This window comes from Meles meles, chromosome 9 (assembly GCF_922984935.1).
Source record: "Meles meles chromosome 9, mMelMel3.1 paternal haplotype, whole genome shotgun sequence".
In the NCBI taxonomy this organism is placed as follows: Eukaryota; Metazoa; Chordata; class Mammalia; order Carnivora; family Mustelidae; genus Meles; species Meles meles.
Genome location: NC_060074.1, coordinates 19,050,576 through 19,077,783, shown reverse-complemented (window position 1 = coordinate 19,077,783; position 27,208 = coordinate 19,050,576). Strand labels below are relative to the sequence as shown.

At 35.7% G+C, this 27,208-nt stretch overlaps 2 protein-coding genes across 5 annotated transcripts in view; one reads left to right on the top strand and one right to left on the bottom strand.

Moving 5' to 3' along the window:
- The window catches only part of METTL21A (methyltransferase 21A, HSPA lysine), a 66,853-nt gene that overhangs the window by 15,769 nt on the left and 23,876 nt on the right, over positions 1-27,208 (top strand). The gene's annotated exons all lie outside the window — the stretch shown is intronic.
- CREB1 (cAMP responsive element binding protein 1) overlaps positions 2,331-27,208 on the bottom strand; it is a 63,306-nt gene continuing 38,428 nt past the window's right edge. For 2 of the 3 annotated variants that reach the window (XM_046018788.1, XM_046018789.1), the window contains 3 exons: positions 23,083-23,265; positions 20,910-21,060; positions 2,331-8,548 (listed from right to left, as the gene is read on the bottom strand). In XM_046018788.1, the coding sequence (XP_045874744.1) occupies positions 8,404-8,548; positions 20,910-21,060; positions 23,083-23,265 (479 nt within the window). In that variant the 3' untranslated portion in view covers positions 2,331-8,403. The remainder of the gene's footprint in view (positions 8,549-20,909; positions 21,061-23,082; positions 23,266-27,208) is intronic. The other variant, XR_006820264.1, reaches the window with a different exon arrangement.

Below are 27,208 nucleotides of genomic sequence, written 5' to 3'. Positions count from 1 at the left end.
AGGGAGAGGAGGAGAGAATAGACATTACATTTGCATGTGCGCGCAGATTGTCACTAAAAGGATACACAAGAAACTGCTTTGTACTGCTTCCCCATTTGTAGTTTTTTCCAAATGTACATAGTACTTAAGGAAATGAAGTGAAAAAAATCAGAACATTATCAAGAAAGTGAAAAGGAAACTTAAGAAAATGGGAGAAATAACTGCGAATCACATTACCTGATGAGAGTCTAGTATCCAAAAATATGTAAGGAACTCCTAAAACTCAACAACAAAAAACACCATTAAAAAATGCGCAAAGGACTTGGACATTTCTCCAAGTAAGATTTACAAATAACCAACAGACCCAAGAAATGATTCTCCACATCATTAAAGAGCTGCAAATCAAAACCACGAGATACCTCTTCATACCCATAAGGATAGGCATAATTAAAACAAAAACAAAGAACAAACGTTGGCCAGGGCATGGAGAAGTTGGGACCCTCATCCACCTCTTGGAGGAGTGTGAAGTGATGCAGCAGCTTGGGGGAAATCTGGCAGTTCCTCAGAAAGTAAACACAGAGTTGCCATATGGCCCAGCAGTTCCGCTCCTAGGGAGCTCTCCAACAGAACTGAAAACGGGACTCAAATACTTGCACACGAATGTTAATAGCGGCACTATGCACAATAGCCAAAAAATGGAAATACCCAGTGTCCATCAGTGGATGACTGGATAAACTGTGGCTCACATGATGGATTATTACTCAGCCATAAAGAGGAATGAAGTAATGGTAAGAACTAATGTGGAGGAAATTCAAAAACATGCTAAGTGAAAGAAGCCAGACACAAAAGGTCACATATGGTTCTATTTACATGAAATATTCAGAACAGGTAACTATAGAAACAGCAGACTGGTGGCTGCCAGCGGCTGGAGGAAGAGGAAAATGGAGTAACTCTTTAATAGGTACAGGATTTGGCAGTGATGTTTTGGAACTGGATACACGGGGCGGTGGCACATTGCGAAGGCACTAAATACCACTGAACTGTTAACTTAAAAAAATGGTCAATTTTGTTACATGAATTGCAGCTCAAAAACAAAAGTAGCATTCAAGCGCCTAGAAATACCTCTCCTCTTCACTTGTTAGGCCTTCATGAGAATTCTAAGCCCCAAATTTGGTCAGTGTGTCCAAGAAAGATGTGGAGAATGGAAGGCTAATGCTGATTAAGGCAATTCTGGGCTTTTGCCTTAAGCAGTTTAGTGGCATAGTGGCATCTTTTATAGGATGGAAAAAACCAGCTGAAGAATGAACAGATTAAGAGGAGAAATTAGAAGTTCTGTTTTGGACCTCAGTTTTGCAATCTGAGTAGAGATGACAAATCGGAGTTTGTAGCACAGAGTTGAAATTGTATGTTTTAGAAAGGTTTCTTTGGCTGTCTTAGCTTCTTGAGGGCAGGGACTTCTTATTGCCCAGAAGTGTGTCTTCAAGTATTTGTGAAGTAAGAGAGACAACAAAGGTATGGATAAAGAGAAGACAGGTGCTGTAAGGTACTGTATGGTTTTATCAGAGGCCCAAGCACCTGAACAACATGGGTTACAAGGAGGATGACCATATGTCCTGATTTACTCAGCACAATCCTGGTTTACCCCGTTTGTCCCTATTAATTAGTATCACCCTTTTACTCTTAAAAATGTCTGCAGATTACATGGTCATGCTCTGCAGAAAAAGAATAAAATTTATATAACAAGCTTCATAAACATCATGGTAATTTTTTTTTTAAAAGTTCTTTGAAAAATAAATTCTTTAAAAAAAATAAAAAAATAAAAAAGTTCTTTGGAATAAATGCAACTGCTTATTCTCAGAAATTGAATCAATAGGAGAATCTTTTATTATGCTTTAAGCAAAGAGCAGATTAACCACACCCTCTCCCATTTCCTTCCATTTTATATGATCACAGAACTTTAGAATTACAAGGGGACCTGAGAAGTTACCTATTCTTACTGTTCTTCCAACGCAAACGTGTATTTTATACTGGAGACAGCCCTTCGTTCGTCTCCCACTGGTTTTCTCAATAGGGTGGTGGTATCTCCAAATCTTCAAATAGGCACCTGTTCAATCTTACTGAACAAAGAAATCCTGTGCTAAAAATGAGGAATACAGTAAAAGTAAGTAACTGAAGAAGATATGTTCTTGTTGCTCACATTAGTTTTGTTGCTGTGCAACAAGCTTGCGAAATATTCTAACATAAAATTTGCTCTTTTAACAAAAGTAATAAACCTAAGTTCAAGAAAATATAACAACACTACTGACAAAAAAGAAAATATAGAGATCCCATCCCCAAAAAAGAGACTTACAGAGTTTTTAAAAGCATGTTTATGTGACTGCACATAAATGTGTGTAAAAAGGGCATTATGACAGTTGATACCACAAAGATTACAGTAAGAAAAAAGCACTTTATGACAATATTTCACAAATTCACAAGGATCACTTTAATATACAAAGCAATTGCTACCATTCTGAACACAAAGCAGCTAATATGTACATAGTGTTAATAAAATGCATTATAACTCAGTACATTTTCTCTCTTTACACAGAGCACAAAAAGATTTATAGGTAAAAAATTAAAACAGGGATGTTTCTAGAATGTAGGGAATTTTATTAGAAATGTATTTCCCTCATTATAGTTATTTATTTAGTATTCAACTCCAATAGCAACATCAGAGTTAAAAATCAATACCCTGTTTTGTGCTGATAGTTTTGCGGGGGAGGTATTCTTTACCCCAATCCTCAAGGAAAAATTCAAAACAAAAAGCATCTTTCTCTCTAGAAACTTCCCTGATTATTTTGTTTCTAAAAAGTTTCAAGTGATACATCTAGGTTAGAAATCATTCCTTCTGTTGGTGGGGATGACAACTGACATGTGGACAAATCAGTTAGGGACAACTCTACATGGAAAGCTGCTAACTAGCACTCTTCTTTGCCACCCCTAATAAATCCATACTCACAGAACAATGTTGACAAATTATTTCCCACTTTTAATATAAATAATTTTATTACATACACAAATTGGAGTGGCACCTGGATAAAAATACGTCTATAAAGCATTTACCAATTCAATTTTAAAAACATAAGAAAATAAAACCTCCCAAACACAATGATAGATCATTTCACTTGGCCAACTAACATAAGATTATTATCTGCAGGGATTTTCTTCCTTCCCTACCAATTTTTAAACTATCTCAGATTTACTCTCACATTTCTGAGATGCTCCTCAGACAGAAGCTTGGAAATGCCATACTTGTGTAGGCAAGTATCATATAATGCCTGTGTAAAGTAGGTAAATCTAAATTTCCTACTGTTTGACCCTTTTCAAAGACATTTCCCATAGATTGTTCATTTTTCTTTTACTTGCTGGTGAGAATAATTAAAAATGTATCATGTTATGCCCAGCTAGGACCTGCACCCACAGTACCAGAATGCAGACAGGTCAATATCTTCCCTCTGTGCTAAACAACTCTGCCTGTTTATAATATCATCTTGCTTCACAGGCTTTGTTCTATTTTTTTTTCTATTTTTATTTTTTTAAAAAATAAATTTCAAGCTAAAACACCTGAAATATAATCCCTCCATTCAGACGTTATCTGGTCCCTCTTAAAGTTTGTCTGCCCCCTGAGGACACATACAAAGGCTTAAGCTACATTCACTAATCAGTAAGAACTTATCTGAAGCATATGAGACAGATGGAACTTCAGCACCCTGTTTGATTTATTTGAAATTCTTCCATACTGACTCAACTTCATGATAGTTCAACCCCTCAGGGATTAGTGCCTCTCCTAGCCATCAATTCGAGAAAGTCAAGGAAACCAGTTCCCAGTACATACAGTGACTGTGCAGTCAACTTAAAAAAGTCAACATATCAATATTAAAAGTATTCAAGATGTATGCAAACCATCCAACAAAAGTTCTAGTTGTGCTTTGTACAATTGAGTGAGCAAACATATCCCCCAACTCTTCACCCACAGGCTTGCTAAAGCACACAGCACTTTCTCCTGTCTCACCTGACATCAGTCAAATTTAGGCAGCATTTCTTTGATGTTAAGAAAGCCAATTTAAAGTGAAAAACCTTTGTCAAATGATTACACGTGGTCTCCATCATGATAGTAATTACTTAAAAAATTATTTTACTGTTCTGGACAAATTCATAGATATCTTGGCATCCTATAGACAACATCAGTGTTGGAAATTAACATCTATTCACGTGAGTTGCTTTTCCTTCTATCTTTATCCATGATGAAAAAGAGTAACATTGGATCCAAAAATCATCTTTTAACTAACTGGGCTAGGCAAATCTAATTTCCTGTTATTTTTCCTTTATAGCTATTTATGAGACTAGCCTTTAGGTGCTAAAATATTTTAATGAAAAGTTTCCATTTTAAAAAAGTCACATGATTTGAAAAGAGGAGAAAGACATAAGTCAGTTGACAATTAATTGATGAGGGAACTTCTCAAGTTGTTAATACCCAACTGGGTCATTTTTAAAAGTGCAAGTTACACCAAACATTTACAAAGAATACAATGTAAATATAATCCAAATAAATATACAAGTTTTGTATTAGGTCAATGGGAAACAATATACCAAAAATTTTCAGAGCCACAAAGGCAACAAAATAAAGCCTCCTGAAATAACTGAAAAGGTGTGTAACTACTGTTCTTAAAACCCATGTTAATTAACTTTACCATATTAGCCTTATTTAATCCTGCAAAATGAAGCAGCCTTTTTGATCTTCAAAATAAAGAGACCAATTTATGCTAGTAGCTGACTGTAAGCAGATCACAAAATTAAGTACATTTTAAAAATGTAAAGAAGAAATCTAGATTGAAGTCACTTCAAGTAAGTAAAAGCATCCTGGTTTAAACAAACTTGTTGTTTCTTCCTAAGCCTTTGTATGATTCCACATGTCACCCCACATGGTCAAAATGACAGTAGGGATGAGGCCTGAGAGACCGAGAGAAACTTCAGCCAGATGACCTCTGACCACACAGCCTGCCCCACTGGTGTGTGCTTTCAGACACTAGCGCTGCTGCTGACCTACCATCAAAAACACATTTTCTGACAAAATCCCTGCTCAAATGAAAACACCAAAATTCCTCCCCCAGGATGAGTTTTGAAAAATCAGTGGTACCTTTTAGAAGCTATCTTCAAAATGTTGTTACCACTGTTATAGCTGCCAGAGACAAAGCATAAAAACCAAATACTGGGGAGGGGGGAGGAGAGGAAGGGCCCGTGGGGGAGTTTTCAAGTGACTAGTAACATATCTAAAAGTATCCAGCCAAAGAAAACTAACAATAAAAAAAAGACTTGGAAGAAAATTAGAAGACAAAAATCAATCATGAGTGCTGAAGTAATGCAGTCCAAGAAACTACCAAAAGGGATGCAACAGAACACACAAAAATGTAAAATTTCATCTGACCTCAATAATATCTATAATACTCAGCATTCCTGACTTAAGAGCTCTCAGAGCTTCAGATTATATACTGTATGTATTTATATATATTTACACATATATTATACAAATGCCATTCCCCCCCAATAATATCTAAATGAACAGAGCACCTATGACAATATGATGGTTGCCAATATGGTACTTGAGTTTGAAAAGAATGAAATTAAAATTATATCTGATATCAATTTTTTAAAATGATGTGAACACATTGGATCTAGCCCTTTCTAAACCACTTTTCAGTTACACACTATCAAAGCTTGAAAACTCATGAGAGTAATATATCAAAAATAAACCCCTCCCACTTCATTTTTATTAGTTAATCTGTCCTATAGATAAAAGTGCCACATGGCCCTATATTTGCAAAGTAAGCGATATCAAACTTGCTATTTTCTAGGCAAATCAGTAGCATATGTACAGATTCCTATGATGTTTTCATTCCCTTTTGGCCAATATGAAAAAACATTACTGGTAATGTGGCCCATATATGTCCTTGGCTACAAGATTTTTTTTTAATTATGTCATTTTCTTAATAAAGATTCTCAACGTTGCATGCTTAAAAACAAACACCTTTTTTCCAATTCTTGTTAAAAAAAAAGTTGCATAAAAGATGCTTATCTGTATAAACTGAAATATCTTCAAGTCTCTTTAAGGGTCTAAAACAGACTTAGCAACAGAATACATTTCTTACCTCACCATGAAGTAACCGACTTCAAACCAGGGCAATCATCCTCAAAGTACAAAGGACCTGGTATTTATAAAAACTTATAAATTCAACCAGCTCATACGGATGTGACTGCCTTGATTTATCAGGGACTAAGAGGACCACCAAATTTCTAATTAAACAGAATGCCTCAACCTTTGGAAAATGGTTTAGAGAATACAACTTGCTAAATCCTAGGCGATTTTCATTTATAAAGTTTATGACATTCAAAACATTTCGACTCATTAGGAATTCTAGTTTGTGAACAGATTTGTGATTTTGCTTAGTTTCTGTTGAAGTTTTGGAAAATGACAGATCTATACTGATATACAAATAATTTTTATGCTACAACTTTCCCCATTAGCTCAGCAGGATAAACATCAAACTTTACAGTCATTTGAAAGCCTTCTTGAGAATCTGGTGAATTGTCCAAATATAAGACTACATCACTCAATTCTTAGAATGATGCTCCTTCATAAACTCTGTTCATCCTTGAAAAAAGACAATGGTTTGTTATAAACAAAAATATACCATATACAAGTATTAATTAAAAGCCTTATTTTTCAAAATGGACCCGATAACACGCAAATGCATATTTTGTTAACATATTAATAAACTTAATGTTTAAAAAAAACCCTCATGACTAAATATAAAACATCAATTTTCTATACTCTTCTTTTAAAACGAATAACCTTCTTAAATGAGAAATTATATCTAACATTATGTCAGTCTCCAATTTTTAAAATCCACCTTAGTCCTATTTTTCTCTTAAAGGGTAACTTTTAGATTTATCAAGCTTAGTGAGTAAGATGAGTAATTAATAATTAGAAGTAGTACTGGAAACAATGTATGATACATATAAATACAGACTGTTATAGTCAGGGGTTCAAACAGGTAGCTCCTTTGTAGAACGACCAAGGCTATATAGCATATTGGAAAGCTAAAGCAAAACTGTCCTTTTTAGGAGAAAACAAACCAAAAAAAATGTTTTGGAAGAGTGACAATCCAAATATTGTAGTACAGCAGTCATTCAAATATCTCTGAAGAAAATAACTTTCCTTGTGTACATCTAATCCTGTACTTTTTATAACTATACCTTACAACTTCTTTCATTAAAAAATTCACTAGAGATACTCTGTTAAGTATGTTAATATGGAAAAGATTTCAAATCAGTATTTTTCTACAACACATAACATTTTATAAACAAATACATCATTTTGTTTTATTTAACATCTTGAAGGCTTTCCTGTTGGTGGTATACTGTAAGTGCAAATGGGAACAGTTGGATTAGAAGTATCTTTAAGTAAATGAGTGACATAAATATTTTTTGAAGGCGATGACAAAAACATTTATTTAAAAACCTTGTTCTATAACTCAAGGGGCTGGATTACTAATGAGCATCTTTTTACTAATAAGAATTCAGTACTAACTAAAACAAGCTTTGTACTTTTGCTTCAACTTAATTTAAAATTCAAATACCATGCTTTTTCATTCAGTTGGTTACTTCTTTTAATGTATTCAAAAATGCTGAACACATACAGAACTGAATTAAGAAGCAACAACTGCCCTATGGAAGAGCTAGAGTTAATACAGAATGTTTTTAAGAACCAAGGACAAGTTTTCAGTATTGAAGAAGAGAATGGACATAGAAAGCACTCGAATTCATTCTTAATTTCTTCAACACCATATTAAAATTCTTTTTTAGAGGGTATATCTCTTAACAATTTTACATAATTCACAATGAAAATGTGAAAACATGTCAATTTGGCAATCAACACTTCTTCATTGCACCTTACTTACTTTATGCATGCGGCCCACACATTACTTCAGCTCAAGAGGCTGGGGTAATTCTGTCCCTAAGGCAATCAAGGAGCTCAGCACAAACCTTGAAATCATTTTAAAAAAGATTTTCTTTTCCTCATTTCCCCCATCAATTTACAAGTAAACAAATTATTACTTCTTGAAGAGGGAGGGGGATGAAAAGCAGAAGTCTCTTCATGATTCCTGGTGCTGAAAATTTCTTGAGGGGAGAAGTGGAGGCAGGTGTTGGAACATTCACAGTTTAATGCAAAAGCACAAATGAATGAAATTCTGTAGTTGCTTTCAGGCAGTTTTGCGAATAGAAAAAAAGAAATGTTTAGAAAATAAAATGTTTATTTTGTCTTTCTGGTTGTGGCCAAGCCAGTCCTTTTCCACCGTTAACAGGTGAAATTTAAATCCCAAATTAATCTGATTTGTGGCAGTAAAGGTCCTTAAGTGCTTTTAGCTCCTCAATGAGTGTCTTATTTTGGTTTTCAAGCACTGCCACTCTGTTTTCTAAACATTTCACATATTCCTTCTTCTTTCTACGACACTCTCGTGCTGCTTCCCTATGAGCAAAAAAGGACAGGAGAAATTATGCAACATTTATTTATATATCATTTATTTTGGGCTAGAGTACTTTTAAATATTTAGCTCAAAGCAACACGTATTTTAATATATTAAAGATTAAGCATTTGAAAAAACTATACAGAATGATTTGGAGATGGCATTAAACATACCATATAAGTTTGACACTTATATGCCTGCTTCCTCCTCTCTCTCTCTCTGCCTGCCTCTCTGCCTGCTTGTAATTTCTGTCTTTCAAATAAATAAAATCTTTAAAAAAAAAAAATCTCATAAACTCATCATTTCAGGGTATTAAAAAAAAGCCTAACATGGGTCTCTTCCACAAATGATGTTGAGAAAACTGTATATCCACATACAAAAAGAATGAAGTTGGATCCTTACCTTATACCATATACAAAAACTAACTGAAAATAGATTAAAGAACTAAATATAAGACCTAAAACTATAAAACTTCAGAAGAAAACAGGAGAAAAGCTTCAAGACATTGGGTTGGCATGATTTCTTGCTATGCCACCAAAAACAAAAATAAACAAATGGGGCGACATCAAACTTAAAAACTTCTGTGCATGAAAGGGGACACAATCAGTAAGGTGAAAAGGCAACCCATGAAATGGGAGAAAATACTCGCAAATCATGTATCTAATAGGGACTTAATATCTAGGACATACAAAGAACTTTTACAACTTAACAAAATAACTTGATTAAAGAATGAGAAAGGACCTGAATAGACATCTCTCCAAAGATGTACAAATAGCTAACAAGCATATAAAAAGATGCTCAACACCAATCTAATTATTAGAGAAATGCAAATCAAAGCCATGACGAGGTAACATTTCACACCCTTTAGGATGGCTACTGTATTTACACAAAAAAAACCAAAAAACCACCCCTCCTCCAAACCCAGACAGAAAATAGTGTTGACCAGGACATGAAGAAATGTGAACCCTGTGCACTGTCTGTGGGTTGTAAAATGGCCCAGCCACTACAGAAAACACTATAGCAATTCCTTAAAAAATTAAAAATAGAATTACCCTATAATCCAGCAATCCAACTTTTAGATATATACCCAAACAACACAGAATAGGATATTGAAGGGATACGGGCATGCCTATGTTCATAAAGCATTATCCACAATAGCCAAGATGTGGAAGCAACCCAAGTATTCATCAACACATAGACACACTTTAAAAATGTGGTATATAAAAAAAAAAAAAAAAAAGTGGTATATACATACAATGGAATATTATTCAGCCTTAAAAAAGAAGGAAATCCCACCAAATGCTACAACATGGATGAACCTTGAGAACAAAATGCTAATAAGCAAAATACGCCTGCCACAGAAAAGAAAATTGTATGATTTCACTTATATGAAGAATCCAAAGTAGTCGAACTCATAAGAACAGAAAGGAGAATGGTGATTGCCAAGGACTCACAGAAGAGGAAAATGAGGGAATTTATTTTTAATAGAGTTTCAGTTTTACTAGGTAAAAAAAAAAGTTCTGGAGATCTGTTGCACAACAGTATGAATATACTTCACACTACTGAACTGTATATTTAAAACCGCTTAAGATGATAAATTTTAAGTTTTGTACCACAATTAAAAACTGTTAAACTATTTTTAAAAATCTAGCAGATTAAGAATAAAAAATATATTTTTAAAAAGATTTTTATTTATTTATTTGACAGAGAGAGATCACAAGTAGGCAGAGAGGCAGGCAGAGAGAGAGGAAGGGAAGCAGGCTCCCTGCCGAGCAGAGAGCCCGATGTGGGGCTCCATCCCAGGACCCTGAGATCATGACCCGAGCCGAAGGCAGAGGCTTTAACCCACTGAGCCACCCAGGCACCCCAAGAATAAAAAATATTTTTAGTGAGCCAGAAAGTCCAAACTGGTAAATTTTTTTAGCTCTATGGAATAAGCACCACATATTATATCCTCAGTCACTAGCCAAGGGCCTTGCATAAGGTAGGTCCTTATTCCTGAGTGGACATAAGAGTTGAAAGAAAAAGGCTCTAAGTCTTTAAAAAATAGAAAAAAGCAGCAACTTACAATCACTCATTTACAACAGTGGCCATACAGCACAGCACTGAAGAGTAGTAACTTCAGTGTCGGGTTCTTAGGCTTAAGTGGTTACCTCTTACCAATTATATGACCATAAGCAAATTAAGGCAATTACATGACCTTAGTTTCCTGACTGTAAAATAGAGAAAATACTACCTACCTCAAAAATTTTATGAGGATTAAAGGAATCAATATATAAAAAGTGTATGATCAATCGGAGAAAGACAACTATCATATGATCTCCCTGATATGAGGACGTGGAGATGCAACATGGGGGGTTAAGGGGGTAGGAGAAGAATAAATGAAACAAGATGGGATTGGGAGGGAGACAAACCATAAGTGACTCTTAATCTCACAAAACAACCTGAGGGTTGCTGGGGGGAGGGGGGGTTGGAAGAGGGGGAGGGGGGTGTGGACATTGGGGAGGGTATGTGCTATGGAGAGTGCTGTGAAGTGTGTAAACCTGGCGATTCACAGACCTATACCCCTGGGGATAAAAATACATTATATGTTTATTAAAAAAATAAATAAGTAAATTAATTAAAAAAAAAAATAAAAAGTGTATGAAATAGTGGCTTGCATTTTGTAAATGCTATGCATGTGTCTGCTGTATTTCTAGATAATTCTAATACCTTCATTAATGTCTTCATCCCCATATAGCCTGAGTCAGAAAAAAGGAGCAAGCTGACTTTTGGAATAATAAAAAGCTGCACCTAATGTTGTATCATCCATGACATATATGGACGATATATGATCCACTGCATCACTGTACCACTGGTGAAAATTTTGGGGGGTAAGGACTTAAAAATGGCCAAACATTCTCATGCACAGTGAAGACAACAAGCCAAGAAGTGCGATGAGGCCATGAGTGATGTAAAGGATCACAGGTGGGAATTTTCGATTCTGAGGTCAATCTGGATGTTCTGTATGTGGTGAAATCTAACAATACAGAGAGTCTGTAGGATGTAAGTACACACCGACAAATCTACTTCTATCCAGGGCTGTTATCTTGTTTTCCTTGCTTTCTCCCCCATCATTTGAGAATTTAGAGTTCACAAGTGCTCATATGAAAGCAGTATCTATCTACATGCTAGCTTCCAAAAAGTTAAATTAATATGATCCCATAGGTTAGTATCTTCTAATTTTGCTCTAGTAAAGTTAGTATACTATAGTGTTGCTAAAGCTCAAGTTTCTCAAAGGCAAAAAGAAAAAAAAGGAACACTGGATTAAGATAATTAACTTATTTCTTTAATGTTAACACCTTTGATCCTTTCAGTATACTTAATGTAAATTGAGACTCTCTCCAAAGAGGAATTCTAACTAGCAAATGCCAAGCTGATTATGGGTATACAATACCTTTCTGGAGGAACACCAAATAAATTTCAAGTACTGTCTTGCAGAATGATGCTCACAGTTTAAAATAAACAACTTGGATACAAATTTAATATAGTATGATAGAATAGCAAGACTTTTTTTTTTCTTCTAATGTTTATTCGACAGAGAGAGATCACAAGTAGGCAGAGAGAGAGGAAAGCAGGCTGCTCGCTGAGCAGAGAGCCCAATGCGGGGCTCGATCCCAGGACCCTGGGACCATGACCCGAGCCGAAGACAGAGGCTTTAACCCACTGAGCCACCCAGGCGCCCCTAGAATAGCAAGACTTCTAAACTGAGGATCAGAAATCTTGGGTTCAGATCCTGGCTTTGAAACTAACTAGTTGTATAGTTTCCAACAGGTACCAGGGAAGAACTATTTCTTCATCTGTTTTTTTTTTTTTTTTTTTTAAAAGGACTAATCAAGATGTTTCCAACTAGGACCTTTAGGTTTGTATTAAGGAATATGCAAAAACGGGAATAAACCTGCCATGTCATTCTAAAGCACCAATTCTGATTAATGGGTCAGAGGGGTGGCAAGCATTTTCATATTTAAAAAAGCATTATTATATTTTGGAGTATAATACAGAATACAAATGAACTTTAAATAAAAATTTTAAAGAAATCCTTAGTTTGGAGAATGCTACTTAAAGCTTCTCAAAAATTTTTATATATATATTAAGAAAGAAGAAGAAAATGAAAGGATTCTCCCAGCGGATTGGTCTGACAACATGGTGTGAAGACTAAATTGACCACTGATGTTTCTTCCAGTACAGAAATAGGATTTTATGATTTTAAGCATTTATGCAAACAGATGGCTTATAAATTCTGCAATTGATGTGATAGGCATATTTTTAGAATAAAGTTCTTTCACATAATGTGTCCCAACATCCTCCTCCATTCACTGAACTAGTTCTTTGCCTCTATATGATTCTTATTCTCTCATTTTCAGCATCCTCCATAATTCCAAACTACCTGATTTTTTTCTCTTTTACCTTCAAAGTTTATCAATTGTACTTTAAGAAACAAACAAAAAACAACAGGCTTTTGTTACACTGATTTTCCTCTATTGGTTTTCTCTTTTCAGTTTTATTGATTTTATTTATTTATTTTTAAAAGATTTTATTTATTTGACAGAGAGAAAAGGTGGGGGAGTGGCAGGGAGAGGGCAAGGGAGTAGCAGGCTCCCCACTGACTAGGGAGCCCAATGTGGGACCTGACCCCAGAACTCTGGGATTTTGACCTGAGCTGAAGGCAGACACTCAACCAACTGAGCCCCCATGCTCCCACAGTTTTTTTAAATTTTAATTTGGTCTTCTTTTTCTAGTTTCTTAAGATGGAAGTTAGGTTGAAAAACTTGTTTTTGGTAAATATTTTTGGCTTCTCAGACCAAACGGGCTCTGTCACAACTACTGCTATTGTAGCATGAAAGCAGCCTTGGATAACACATAACTGAATGAGCACAGCTATGTTCCAGTAAAACTTTATTTATAAAAAACAGACAATGAGGTATAGTTTGCTAACCCTTGACATAGATGACTGATTTAAGACTTTGTTTTCTAACATTAAGTGTTTAATGGTATAAATTTCCCTCTAAGCACTGACTGAACTCCCACAAATTTCTGTCATATTTCAATTTGCATTTAGTTAAAGATACTTCCTTTGAAACATCCTTTTTGACCATAGACTTAGAAATGTTTGATACTTAATTTCCATACAACTGGGGATTTTCCTGGATGCTTTATGGGCCAAGAGCATATTCTATTATTTCTATTCTCTTAAATTAACAAGTGTCATTAAAATGCCAAATAGGTAAAGTTGGTTGATTGTCATTCAGGTTGTCTCTGGCTTCTTTCATCATTCAGAAAAGAATGCTGAAGTTTTCTTTTTTTGGTGGGCAGCAAAGCAAGGTTTACTGAGCAATGGTGAAGTGATAGCACAAAGCTCCCGAAGAGGGAGGGGACCTGCAAGGGTTGCCCTGAAGTTTTCAACTATTCAATTCTCTGTTTAGTTTCATCATATTTGGCCTCATTTACATTAAAGCTCTGTTAGGAGCATATACATGCAAAATTACTATTTTTTTTTAGAGAAACAATCCTTTTATCTTTACATATTGTCCTTTTAAAAATTTTATCCCCGACAATGTTCCAGCTTCCTTTTGATTGCTATCTGCATGCTCTATCCTTTTCTACTCCCTTCCTTCTAATTTATCTATGCTTGATATTTGAAGTGAGATTCTTATAAATAGCATATAGTTAGGTCTTGGTTTTTTTGTTTGGTCTTTTACATGGGTTAGACAAGGTTTAGTCATCTATGACCCATGGGTCAAATCCACATAGTCTGTTTTAAATAATTTTTAAACTTCTACTCAGACTAAGTGAGAGAGAGAAAGGCCACAAATTCTCAATATCAGGAATGAAATCCCTATTAAACAGTCCCCCCACCACCCAAGAAAACCATAACCAAAAGCCCAGAAGTGTTTAGGTATACGTCTAACAAAAAATGTATGGAATCTATATGCTAAAAAATGGAAAGAACATTGTGTTCCCAGAATGGAATACTCAGTATTCTTTTAAGATATTAATTCTCCTCAAGTTGATTTATAAACTCAACATAACCCTAATCAAAATCCCAGAAAACTTTCTCAGAGACATCAACAAACCAATTCTAAAATAAATATGAAAATGCAAAGGAACCAGAACAGCCAAAACAATTTTGCAAAAGAGCAAAGTTGGAGGACTCACACTGTCAAATTTAAAGCTTACTAAGATGCTACAGTAATCAAGACAGCACAGTATTAGCTAAAGGATAAACACAAAGACCCATGAAACAAGCTAGCCAGAAATATACGCACACAAATATGGTTAAATGATTTTTGACAAAAGTGCAATGGCAATTCAATAAAGGATAATCTTTTTAACAAATATGCTGAAGCAAATATATATCCATACACAAAAAATATGAACCATGACACACCTCACATCTTATGTAAAAGTTAACTCAAAAGGGATCACAGACCTAAATGTAAAACATAAATTGTACAGCCACTCCGGAAAACAATTTGGCCATTTCTTATAAAGTTAAATATACACTTACCATTCCACCTGGCCAGCCCACTCCTACGTATTTATTCAAGTGAACCGAAAGTTCATACTAATTCCTGTGATGTTTATAGTAACTTCATTCATAATCCTCCCAAACTGGAAACCATGATGAACATCAAGGTCAACAGACAAATAAACCACAATATGTGTACAATGGAATACTAGGGATAAAACCAAATACTGATCCATGTAACACTATCAATAAATCTTGAATGCATTTTGCTAAATGAAAGAGGCCAGACCCTAAAGGCTACATATATTGTATGTTTCTGATTATATGAGATTCTGGAAAAGGCAAAATCCTAAGGACAGAAAACAGTTCAGTGCTTCCAGAGTCTGGGAAAGAGGGCAGAAGCCGACTACCCATGGGGTATCAAAGAGATTCATTCTAGGGTAGTGGAACTGTTTTGTAAGGCACTGTGAGGGTAGAAACATGGCACCATACATCTGTCAAAACCAAAAGAACTATAGAACTTTTATACTTTTTATGGCAAACTACATGCAATCCTAGAATTGAATGAAGATGGCGACGAATATCTCATACTACAACTGTGTGATATAATCTTAATCTTCTGGGGGCGGAAAAAGGAACAGACCTAAATAGCTTGGAAAACAGTACTTTCACTGATACTTTAAGGCTAAAAAACAAAGAAGAACCGTACATAAATACTGTATTGTATTTGGTAAATTTGTTTCTCACAGGTATACAAGTTAACAATTTTGTAACTATTTTAAATGTACACTAGAGTTAAATATATATGTAAATAAACTATACTTAATGGGAAGCCCAGTATCTATGAATCTGTCTATTCATATCCTTAACTCATTATTAGTCTTCTGACTTGTTAAATGTTTCTAGCTTGTTGTTTGCTTTGCTACTTTATCTTTTTCTTGGCTAAACAGAGGTTTTATATTTTCATACAGTCAAACCCACCTAATATTTACATCTATTATTTTGCCTTTAGGAAACCTATTAAAATACTGCATCCTAAAATTGTAAGACAAGGATGTAGACTGCATTAATTCCGTAATTTTTTATTCCACCTTCCCCATGGGAAGAGCACACGTTCCCACTCCACTGATACTGGGCTTCTCCTTGTCTGTACTTTGGCCAGTGGTACATAAGTGGACATCACCATCAAGCAGAGGATTTAAAGGAACACTGCCTTTTTTCCTCTGCTACAAAATGACATGTCTCAGAAAAGGTGTTCCTCCTGTAGCTGGGAGCACGTGGAAGAGACACAGCAGCTGGCTTGCAGCTGTCAAATGTAACGTGAGGAAGAAATTTTGTTGTTCTAAGACACGGATTTTGAGGTTTCTGTTGTTACTACAGCAACAAAAATTAATATAACAACCATTTATCCTTTCTTTTAGACCACTTATAACTTCATTTCTGAGTAAATGGTAATCTGAACAGTGTAGAATTTGGGGATCATAACTTTTTTCATCAAATTTCAGTTTAAGATAGGCTGTGTTTGAGGTACATATAAGGGACATTCATCCTAGTGAGTATGTTCAGGAGGAGAGCGATCCCCTAATTTTTCTACTTAAGTGTACCCCTAGTGGCAGAGGAAACGAAAATGGGGATTCTGGGGACACAGCCCAAAGCAACCACTGCTGGTGTGAACTTCTTTTAAGTCTCTTATCTTAAAAATATTTCTAATTTTTGAGCAAGATAAACATTCGAGGAGAGCATTCCATGTTTACCTCTTGGGGCTACATTATCTCCACCACACTGGTTTGAGAAGTATAGCAGGAGAGAGCTGTATGCTGAGATCTCAGAATTAACATGTAGACAGGGCTTTGGCCCCAGACACAGGCTCAAGCCTCAGGTCTACCAATTTAAATGAAAATTTGGAAGATTTTATTTTTAAGTAGCATCTACAATGTGGGGCTCAAACTCATAACCCCAAGATCAAGAGTCATAGGCTCTACTGACTGAGCCAGCCAGTAAGGCACTGTGGGGGTAGAAACAGTAATTCTAATTCTTTAAAGGTGTGACCTTTGGCAAGATACTTAACTTCATTCTGAACTATAGCGCCTCTGTAAAAGGGAGATAGGCTTCTCCCTCATTGTAGGCAATATAAAATATGTAAAGAAACTATGTGTGATGTCTAGCATAAACTGGCCCTTAGTAAATAGTATCTCAGGAAAAAGGTCAAAGCCAGCATTTAGAATTAGAAGGTGTCAGCATATAGCTGATGCCTGAAATACATGGTTATGAATGAACATTCTAAGGGAAAACTTAAAAGTAGTTAGAAAACCAGATGAATAAATCAGAGTTCAGGAGAATAAGTCCAAAGTGTCAAATATGGGGCACCTGGGTGGCTCAGTCATTAAGCATCTGCCTTCGGCTCAGGTCATGATCCCAGGGTCCTGGGATCGAGCCCCACATCAGGCTCCTTGCTCCGCCGGAGGCCTGCTTCTCCCTCTCCCATTCCCCCTCCGTGTGTTCCCTCTCTCGCTGTGTCTCTCTGTCAAATAAATACATAAAATCTTAAAAAAAAAAAGTGTCAAATATTCAACAGAAGTAAAATGAAATGAAAAAAGAATACCAGATTGCCAAGTGCGAGGGAATCTGTATTTTTTTTTTTTTTTTTTTTTTAAAGATTTATTTATTTGACAGAGAGAAATCACAAGAGAGGCAGGCAGAGAGAGAGGAAGGGAAGCAGGCTCTCCGCTGAGCAGAGAGCCCGATGCGGGACTCGATCCCAGGACCCCGAGATCATGACCTGAGCTGAAGGCAGTGGCTTAACCCACTGAGCCACCCAGGCGCCCGGGAATCTGTATTTTTTAAAGATATTAAGAGTACTATGGTGAGCATAGAAGCCAGATTCTAATGAATGGAAGTTGGAAAAGAGGAAGCAGTAGTAACGTGGGAATAAAGGGAAAAGGGAACTATAGCAGATTCAACGGGAAGTTTCCTTAAAACTAAATCCAAGCAAAAGTATTTTATTAAAGAGACCATGCTAAATATTTCACACCAGCAAAGGTTGTTAAGAACTGTAGCTTTGTGGGGCGCCTGGGTGGCTCAGTGGGTTAAGCCGCTGCCTTCGGCTCAGATCATGATCTCAGGGTCCTGGGATCGAGTCCCGCATCGGGCTCTCTGCTCAACAGGGAGCCTGCTTCCCTCTCTCTCTCTCTCTGCCTGCCTCTCTATCTACTTGTGATCTCTCTGTCAAATAAATAAATAAAATCTTTAAAAAAACAAAACAAAACAAAAAAAACTGTAGTTTTGTGAGCCCTGTCCCTAACTTGGAATATATGTATATAGGGGGTGGGGGGATACATAAACTAAAAAAATAAAGAAAAAAGGAAATTTGGTTTGCTAGACAAATGAACATGTGTTTATAAATGGGCAACTCTCTACTCCATACAACAGAGCTGACAAGAAGCCATAGCGCCGCCTCCTCACCCACCCACTAATTACACCACCTCTTGGTCTTTTCTGTATAAGGGGAAACGTCTCTGGGGCACTTGTGTGTGGCTCAGTCGGTTGAGTGACCGACTCTGGGTTTCAGCTCAGGTCAGGATCTCGTGTCATGGGAAGTCTGCTTGAAGATCTTCTCCATCTGCCCCTGCCCCCACTCGCACTCACTCTCTGAAATGGATAGATAAATCTTTAAAAAGTGGCGGGGCGGGGGGGGGGAATGTTTCTGTCCCACAGAGACGACTACAAGGACACAACATAAAGTCCTTCTGCTGTTTTTATAATCAGTAAGGTGTTTTTTTTTTTTCATCTGATTGCTTTGCTGTGTCTTGCTTAAAACTGGTTTATTTAGTAAGTGCTACTGTCTTAAGTTTTAAAACCTGGCCTTTACTTAAGACTTCTTAATCGGACTTACTTCTAATTTTAGAAAGGGTTAAACATTTCTTTACAAACATTTTAAAGCTGAAAAGATTTAAATACAAAATTTAATGAGTAATTTAGAATACATTTAAATGAATGCAGCTTCTGATGCTTCTGTTTATTACTATTACTACCCCTAAGGAAAATCTTGGATTGATAGAGGGCAAATAAAATAAGCTTCTTATGGCTTATTTCCAACTCTCTTCCTAATATTCCAGAAAAAGTCCTGCCATTTCCCATAGCTTAGATGTCATTTACTGATACTCTATAATAGCTAGGTATTTTAGGGACAAAAGAGGTTGAGCTGAGTGGAGATATGAAACTTCATAAAAACAAACACTTCGATAGAACACTACAGTTAAAGTGCTTTGAGAGGAATGATATTTGTCTCATAGAACAGCCATTTGGGTGGGTGGCAGAATCTTTTTTTTCAAAGAAGAAAAAGGAGGTTTAGAGGGGGTTAGTGTGTTCTTCCAAAGTCACAGCAAGAAGAGTAGATCCAGGACTTGAATCCAGACCGTCTAAATTCAATCCCTATGTTTCTTTTACTTTATGGCAGCGTTTGAAAAATCTTGGGGTCAAGAACAGAGGAGGGGTGCCTGGGTGGCTCAGTGGGTTAAGCCTTTGCCTTCGGCTCAGGTCATGACCTCAGGGTCCTGGGATAGAGCCCCACATCGGGGCTCTCTGCTCAGCAGGGAGCCTGCTTCCCCCACCCCCCGCCTGCCTCTCTGCCTAACTGTAATCACTGCCTGTCAAATAAATAAATACAATCTTTAAAAAAAAAAAAAAAAGAACAGAAGAATATTTTCACCAATTTCAAATTTTATCTTTATAAACCTTTATTTTCATTTTCTATGGTTTGTCTTAGGTCATTTCCATTTTAAATCCTCAGCTAAATATTTAAATCCTAAACTAAATAAAAATACTAAAGTAAATACAATAAAAACATTTTATTGTTTTTTTGGGGGGGAGGGGCAGAGAGAGGAAAGAAGAGAGAAAGAGAAAATCTTAAGCAGGCTCCACACCCAGTTTTAAAAGCCCAACCTGGGGCTCCATCTCACAAACCTGAGCTCATGACCTGAGCCAAGATAAGAGTTGGATGTTTAACCTACTCACCCATCCAGGCACCCCTTACTATTTTTTTAGATGACAAAACCATTTACAGCTATAAATTTACTTTATGAGAATTACTTTACCCACACTTCATAGATTTTGTTGTGTAGCATTTTTATTGTTGAAGACTAACTCTACTTTAAGATTTTGTCTAAGAACAAGGTAATCTTAGATTTAATCTATTTTTGAAGACTCTTTAAGTACTAAATTGTCAATTTTGAGTGAAGATAATATTCATTAAAACATGGACTGGCCATCATATTTCCTTTCTTTTAAATAAATTTTACATAAATGAAACATTTAATATTAATATACATACCTGAAACTCTTGATCTTCTTGAACAATACTATTCATGAAAAGAAACAGTATTTAAATAACCTAAGCTGCTAGTTAGAGCATAGTGAAAATTGTTATAAGAGTTGTGTATTAAACCTTTCATGGAAAAATTACACAAAAGAAAACTATGATTACAGATCGACCCATGGGGCTCCTGGGTGGATCCGTGGGTTAAGCATCTGCCTTCGGCTCAGGTCATGATCCTGGGGTTCTGGGATTGAGCCTCACAATGGGCTCCCTGCTTAGTGAGGGGGTGCAGCTGCTTCTCCCTCTCCCTCTCCCCCTGCTTGTGCTGTCAAATAAATAAGTAAAATCTTAAAAAAAATAAAGATTTGACCCATAATCCCATTAGCCATTTCACATGTGCAGCTTATTAAAAAAGTTTTAACAAATCCATCAATTCTACCAGAAAAAAATTCATTGCAAAGATCCAGTTATCAAATTCATGTCTGACAGAATCTGAAGATAACATGACCTACCGCAATCTAAGTAAATGCAATGCATGTACCTGTTCTTCATTAGGCGAACCTCTCTCTTTCGTGCTGCTTCTTCAGCAGGCTGTGTAGGAAGTGCTGGGGAGGATGCCATAACAACTCCAGGAGCGATGGTGCTAGTGGGTGCTGTGCGAATCTGGTATGTCTGTACATCTCCAGAGGCAGCTGAAAAGAAAAACAGTGAACATGGCATAAGACACAGAAGCATATGACTCAGTAAAACTACGTGTGTCAATCATTAATTTAAACATACATTTTGGATTGAAAGGGAAAAAGAGGAACATGATTCTAACTAAAACACTGAAAGAATCAGCACTCTTTGGGTCATTACTAACAAATAATTTTCAATTTAACATATTTATTAGTATAGACACTTGGGTGAAAGAGCCTTAACCTACGTCTGCCGGGTCTTGTATTTATCTTTCATTGAAATGTAGTTCTATTCTGTTGTTAACATGCTTACCAACCTTAAGTCTAAAAGGTAAGTAGGGCACAGCTTGGATGATCTTCCTAGATAGAGTATACTCCTCAATGTCTTCCTTTGATATTGGTAAATTCATATTAAAAAATTTCAAGTAGACTCTTGCCACGACATAAAAACGACCATGATTTTTCATAAAATAGCAAAATGGGAGAGAAAATAAAGCATTATGGTCAACTATTATAAATTTCTAATTGAAACAAAACTGAAAGTATGAAAAAGTGTACCACTTGATGTCAACTATATATGTTTTAATGTAAATGCTAATTACTAAATAAATTGAAGTTTTTTCTAAGTGATCCATCACTTGTAAAAAGAAACACAATCATTATGTCAAAATGCTTCTAAAAACAGCTTAGTAATATGCCCTACTAAGAATAAAGAACCTAAAATTATCTGAGAGAATTTGAAGGTCTTTATAAAATTATCCATATTTGTTATTAATATCAATTAAAATGTGTGGTTTGAGTGGAAAAGATTTATATACTAAACATGTTACCATCTTCAAACTGACGTTCAGAATTCAAATTCACTGACATCCTGCTTTACAATTTTTGAGTACCTGCATGTAAAGTGAAAAGGTGTTTTACTCCCATTAATAAACAAAATATTATCTTCTTCAAATATTATTTGTTTAGTAACAGAATATGTTCTGTAAATACATTAGGGCCTTTAAAAATAAATGATGAGTCTCTAGTTGGATGTTTTAGGATTATTCAAAAATTATCATCCATGCTGAAGGGGTACAATGGTCACTATTTAACAGAGGCAAAATATATTATTATTAATAAAAATATTTTTAGATAGATTTTTAACATTATTTCCTCAATATGCAAATTTCAATCTGGCATAAGTTATATTCTTAAAATATTCAAATAAAAACAAATATTCAAATGGATTCAAAGAAAAATGGTCAACTCCTATCCATAAAGATTCCTAAAGCAAGAAAATTAAATAAAAAAATAAAATAAAACAGAAAAAAGCTATTTCTATAGTTCATCAAGGATTTAACTACTACTTTTTCTCCATAGACTGGTAGACAAGCATACTGGTATAAGATTTTTCAAAGCATATTGTTTTCATTTGAAATAAAAAATGATGATCTTAGAAATGAGGGCGTAAATTTTCTGAGCAAAAGTCAGAAAAACAGAATTTTGAACCTTCAAAGATTTCTTTTTTAAAGTAAGCTCTATACCTAATGTAAGGCTTGAATTCAGCCCCAAGATCAAGAGTTGCATGCACCAACTGAGCCAGTCAGGCGGCCAGAACCTCCAGAGATTCTCACCAGTGATTTAGTTTAACTCTTTATTTGACACATTAAAAAAAAAAAAAAAAAAAAAAGAGGCGCAGAGAGGTGATTCTTCCTCAAGATCACATAGCAAATCTATGTAGTTAGAGCCAGAATCTAGCTTTCCTAACTCCTGATTTCGCTGTCTTGCCCTGTAATCTACCCTCTTTCTCCTATCCCCAAATGCTGAAAGTGTTAAAGATGTTATATTTTTAAAAGAGGAAACAGTTGTTTTTATGCCATGACATTTGGGTCCAACTGGAATAATGGAAGAGTTCATGGAGAACATTATCTATCATTAAAAAAATTAACTACATTTTCATAGTGCTTGACAGTATCATACTTACTTTTTCTGAGTTTATAAAAATTTTAGCCTTTCAAAGAATTTACCACACTTGTGAATTCTGAATTCTCTTACCTTGAACGACGACTTGGTTGCTGGGCACTAAGATCTGCTGTCCATCAGTGGTCTGTGCGTACTGTAGGATGGTAGTACCCGGCTGAGTGGCAGCTGCATTGGTCATGGTTAATGTTTGCAGGCCCTGTACCCCATCGGTACCATTGTTAGCCAGCTGTATTGCTCCTCCCTGGGTAATGGCAACTAAAACCCAATGGATTTTATTGTTATCAGTTTAATTAATGCCATGTAAGACTTACAACACACTAAATTCAAAGTAGAATAATGTGTAAGAAATAATCGAGGAGAAATTATTATAACAAATAACACTGGCAAGAAAGATTTTGGTATACTCAGGTAACTTTCTGCTCTGGAAACCCACATCCAATTGCTATAATACAAATGCACTTTATGAACTGTATTATAATTTACAATAATACCCATTAACAATTAAAAAAAAAAGAGAAGATGTTAAATTCCTTTCAAAGTTGTTTGGTTCAGAAGAGGTACCACACTGTGATCCACACTTCCTTTATTCTAGTCTTACTTGGGCCATATTTTAATTGTTTAATATTTGCTGTTCCACTAGCAAATAAATTTCTGGAAGGCAGGAAATGTGATTTTTCTTCTCTACTTTCACATACTTAGCACAGAAATGGGAAGTAATAGGCACCCAATAAATGGTTATTTTAATGCATGATTAAATAAAAACAGTTCAGTAGTGCATTCTGTTTTCTAACTCGGCTAGCAATGCATAAACTGTCAATTACATATCCATGCATTCTCATACAGGATCCTTTGATTATTCACTAATTAACCATACATCATTCATCTGTTATGAAGTAATCTACTTTGGCTCACACTAAAAGATATTTCACTTTATTAGAAAAATGAATTCACCTTCATGCAACAGTACATGGAAAAAGTTAACAGAAAGAAGTAGGTTATTATTTTATTTGAATAAAGCAGTCTTTCAGATACTACCATCAAGATAGGCAGTTAAATCCTCTCTAGACACTCTCCCTATTAAAAGTTTTCTGGAAAGAGGCCTACAAATCACAATATTACATATAAAATTGCATAATGGATTTTAACTAAATAAGTCAACAAACGTGTGACTTACTCAAGTTCCTTTTTTTTTTGGTCTGTTAGAAGGGAATTATTTGGGATCATTTTTTAGCCAACTCTAGGCAACTAATATCCTGAGTCGCCTATATAAAGAAAATTGATTATCCACTGTTTGGTCAAGAAATAGTAACAGTAAGTAAGTTATGATTTGGTTTACAAATGACAAATGATACCTACGGAAATTAAGATACTGGCATATACAATCTATTCACTTTAGCCATTCCCATAAGTTTTACTTACCTTTGACAACTAAAAAGGAATATATAAGAACTATTCTGAGATTAATATTGCAGGTAACTTGAAGGAATCAGAAGATTAACAGAATTAAAACACAATTTCTCATATAGAGTTAATAAGCAAATTCTACTGTACTTAACATACATAGCTTTCTTCTTGGTTATATAATAATAAACTCAAGGGAGAAAAGAAGTAGGAAACTAGGTATCAGACCTGGGTTCTAGTCCAGATTCTATCACTAAATTGTTATTTGAATCTGTTATCTCTCTCTCTCTCTTTTTTTTTTTTTATATTTTATTTATTTGACAGAGAGAAATCACAAGTAGGCAGAGAGGCAGGCAGAGAGAGAGGAGGAAGCAGGCCCCCCGCGGAGCAGAGAGCCCGATGTGGGGCTCGATCCCAGGACCCTGGGATCATGACCTGAGCCGAAGGCAGAGGCTTTAACCCACTGAGCCACCCAGGCGCCCCTCTGTTATCTCTTCTATAAAAATAAAAATACCTGGTTCTAGGCACTAAATACAACTATAAAAATTAAATGAGATCATGTAGGTTAAAGTATTCTGAAAATGGAAGTCTGATCCTATCAGATGTGTTTTTCCCTATAATACATATTTATATCCTTGATTATTCCAAAAGGATTTGAGAGGTCTTTCAATAAAACTAAATTCATTAAAACAAGAAGAGGAAGCTAGAAGTCAAGTAACTGATGTCTCTAACCACAGAGATTCTACCAGAAAATCTAGAAAAGAATACAATTAAACATGAACTTAGCCAAGATTCTGAATAGCCAAAGTAAAGAGGAAAACATCATGGGTTACACTTGTATTTAGTGAAGCAAAAAATTCAAGTTCAAAATGATAGACACATATGTTTCTACCTTAGAACAGAATTTCTCAAATAAGACTTTATCAGGAATAGTAAACCAAGTAATAGAGAAAACTACTGACAGCATTTAAAATGCAAAAAAATAACCAGTTTATGGAAGGAATACAAACTGGTGCAGATACTGGGAAGGGAAATTGGGCAGGATGTGCTTTGATTCAACAATTCCACTCTTTGGATCCAATCCCACTGAGACCCTACTACATATATAAGAATGTTCCTGTCGCAGTGCTTGAAACAGCAGAAATGCCTTAAATGTTCATCAGTGCGTGTGGGGGTGGGGAGGGAATATTAAAGGGGGGGGATGTTTAAATAGAAGTTATATTTATTTTATTTTTATTAATTTTTAATTTTTTACTAACATAATGCATTATTAGCCCCAGGGGTACAGGTCTGTGAATCGCCAGGTTTACACACTTCACAGCACTCACCATAGCACATATCTTCCCCAATGTCCATAACCCCATCCCCCTCTCCCTACACCCCGCCCCCTCCTCCCCCCCACCGGCAACCCTCAGTTTGTTTTGTGAGATTAAGAGTCTCTTATGGTTTGTCTCCCTCCCAATCCCATCTTGTTTCATTTATTCTTTTCCTACCCCCAAACCCCCCACGTTGCCTCTCAACTTCCTCAAATCAGGGAGATCACATGATATTGTCTTTCTCTGATTGACTTATTTCGCTCAGCATAATGCCCTCTAGTTCCATCAACGTTGTTGCAAATGGCAAGATTTCATTTCTAAAAGTTATATTTATACAGCAAAACACAATATAGCTGTTAAATTGTATATATCTGTATATATACATTTGTCTGTAGTATATAAATAATGTAGGTCTCACTTATATCAAAATACATGGTAATATATTTATGTATAAATAGAATGAAAAAGAATGGATATATACTAAACTTTTAACTACCAGGGAGAGATGAAAAGGGTTTTAAGTTAAGAAATATATAGGGGCGCCTGGGGGCTCAGTCATTAAGCGTCTGCCTTCGGCTCAGGTCATGATCCCAGTCTCCTGGGAATCGAGCCCTGCATCGGGTTCCCCGCCCAGCGGGGAGCCTGCTTCTCCCTCTCCCACTCCCCCTGCTTATGTTCCCCTCTTGCTGTGTCTCTCTCTAAAATAAAAATCTTAAAAAAAAAAAAAAAAAGGAACGTATAATGATGTATATATTTAAGTAGTCATTAGATTGACTTTTTTTCATTAGAAAAATTCTTTTTTTTTATTAGAATAATTCTTAATGACAATCAAGAACATGCTACATCAATTCTGTCAAGGCTCTATGGAAATAAGGGATATAGATAATGTAATAAAGCTTTAAAAATCTGAAGTATTAACCTTTAAAACCAGCAATTTTTAGTTCCTGGAAGAGAGTGGTGTGTCAAATTAAATATACACATTTCTAATTTCATTTCCCTATTTGAGATTCTGATATGCCTATTTCCAAAAGAGCATGCTTTCTCCTGCAAGCGAGAATCCCTGCAATCACTGAATCACTGTCACTAACAGAAGTACGCTGTATCCCTCAGGTTTTTCTTGAGGCAGGGGAAAAGTAAAGTTCATGTATCAATGTCTCAGCATGCATACATCTGGAGTAACTCAAATTATCTGGATATAGGGCTAAAAATACACACATCCGTGTCCATAGATAGTACCTGTTTATCTTTGTCAACAAAGAACTCAAGAAGGGAAAACGGGACTGAACTCCAGTAAGCACAGAGTGAACAGGAAGGTTAGTCAAAAATGCCATCCTTCTGCTCGCTTTCCAAAGTTTCAGCTTTGGAAGAGCTATAAAGTCTGGTACTTGGGAATCTGTTTTTAATCAGTTAGAAAGCAAATTAGTTATGGTTAAACCAAGGTTGAGTTGTACTGTGAAAACTATTAACTTGGGAGTCAAACT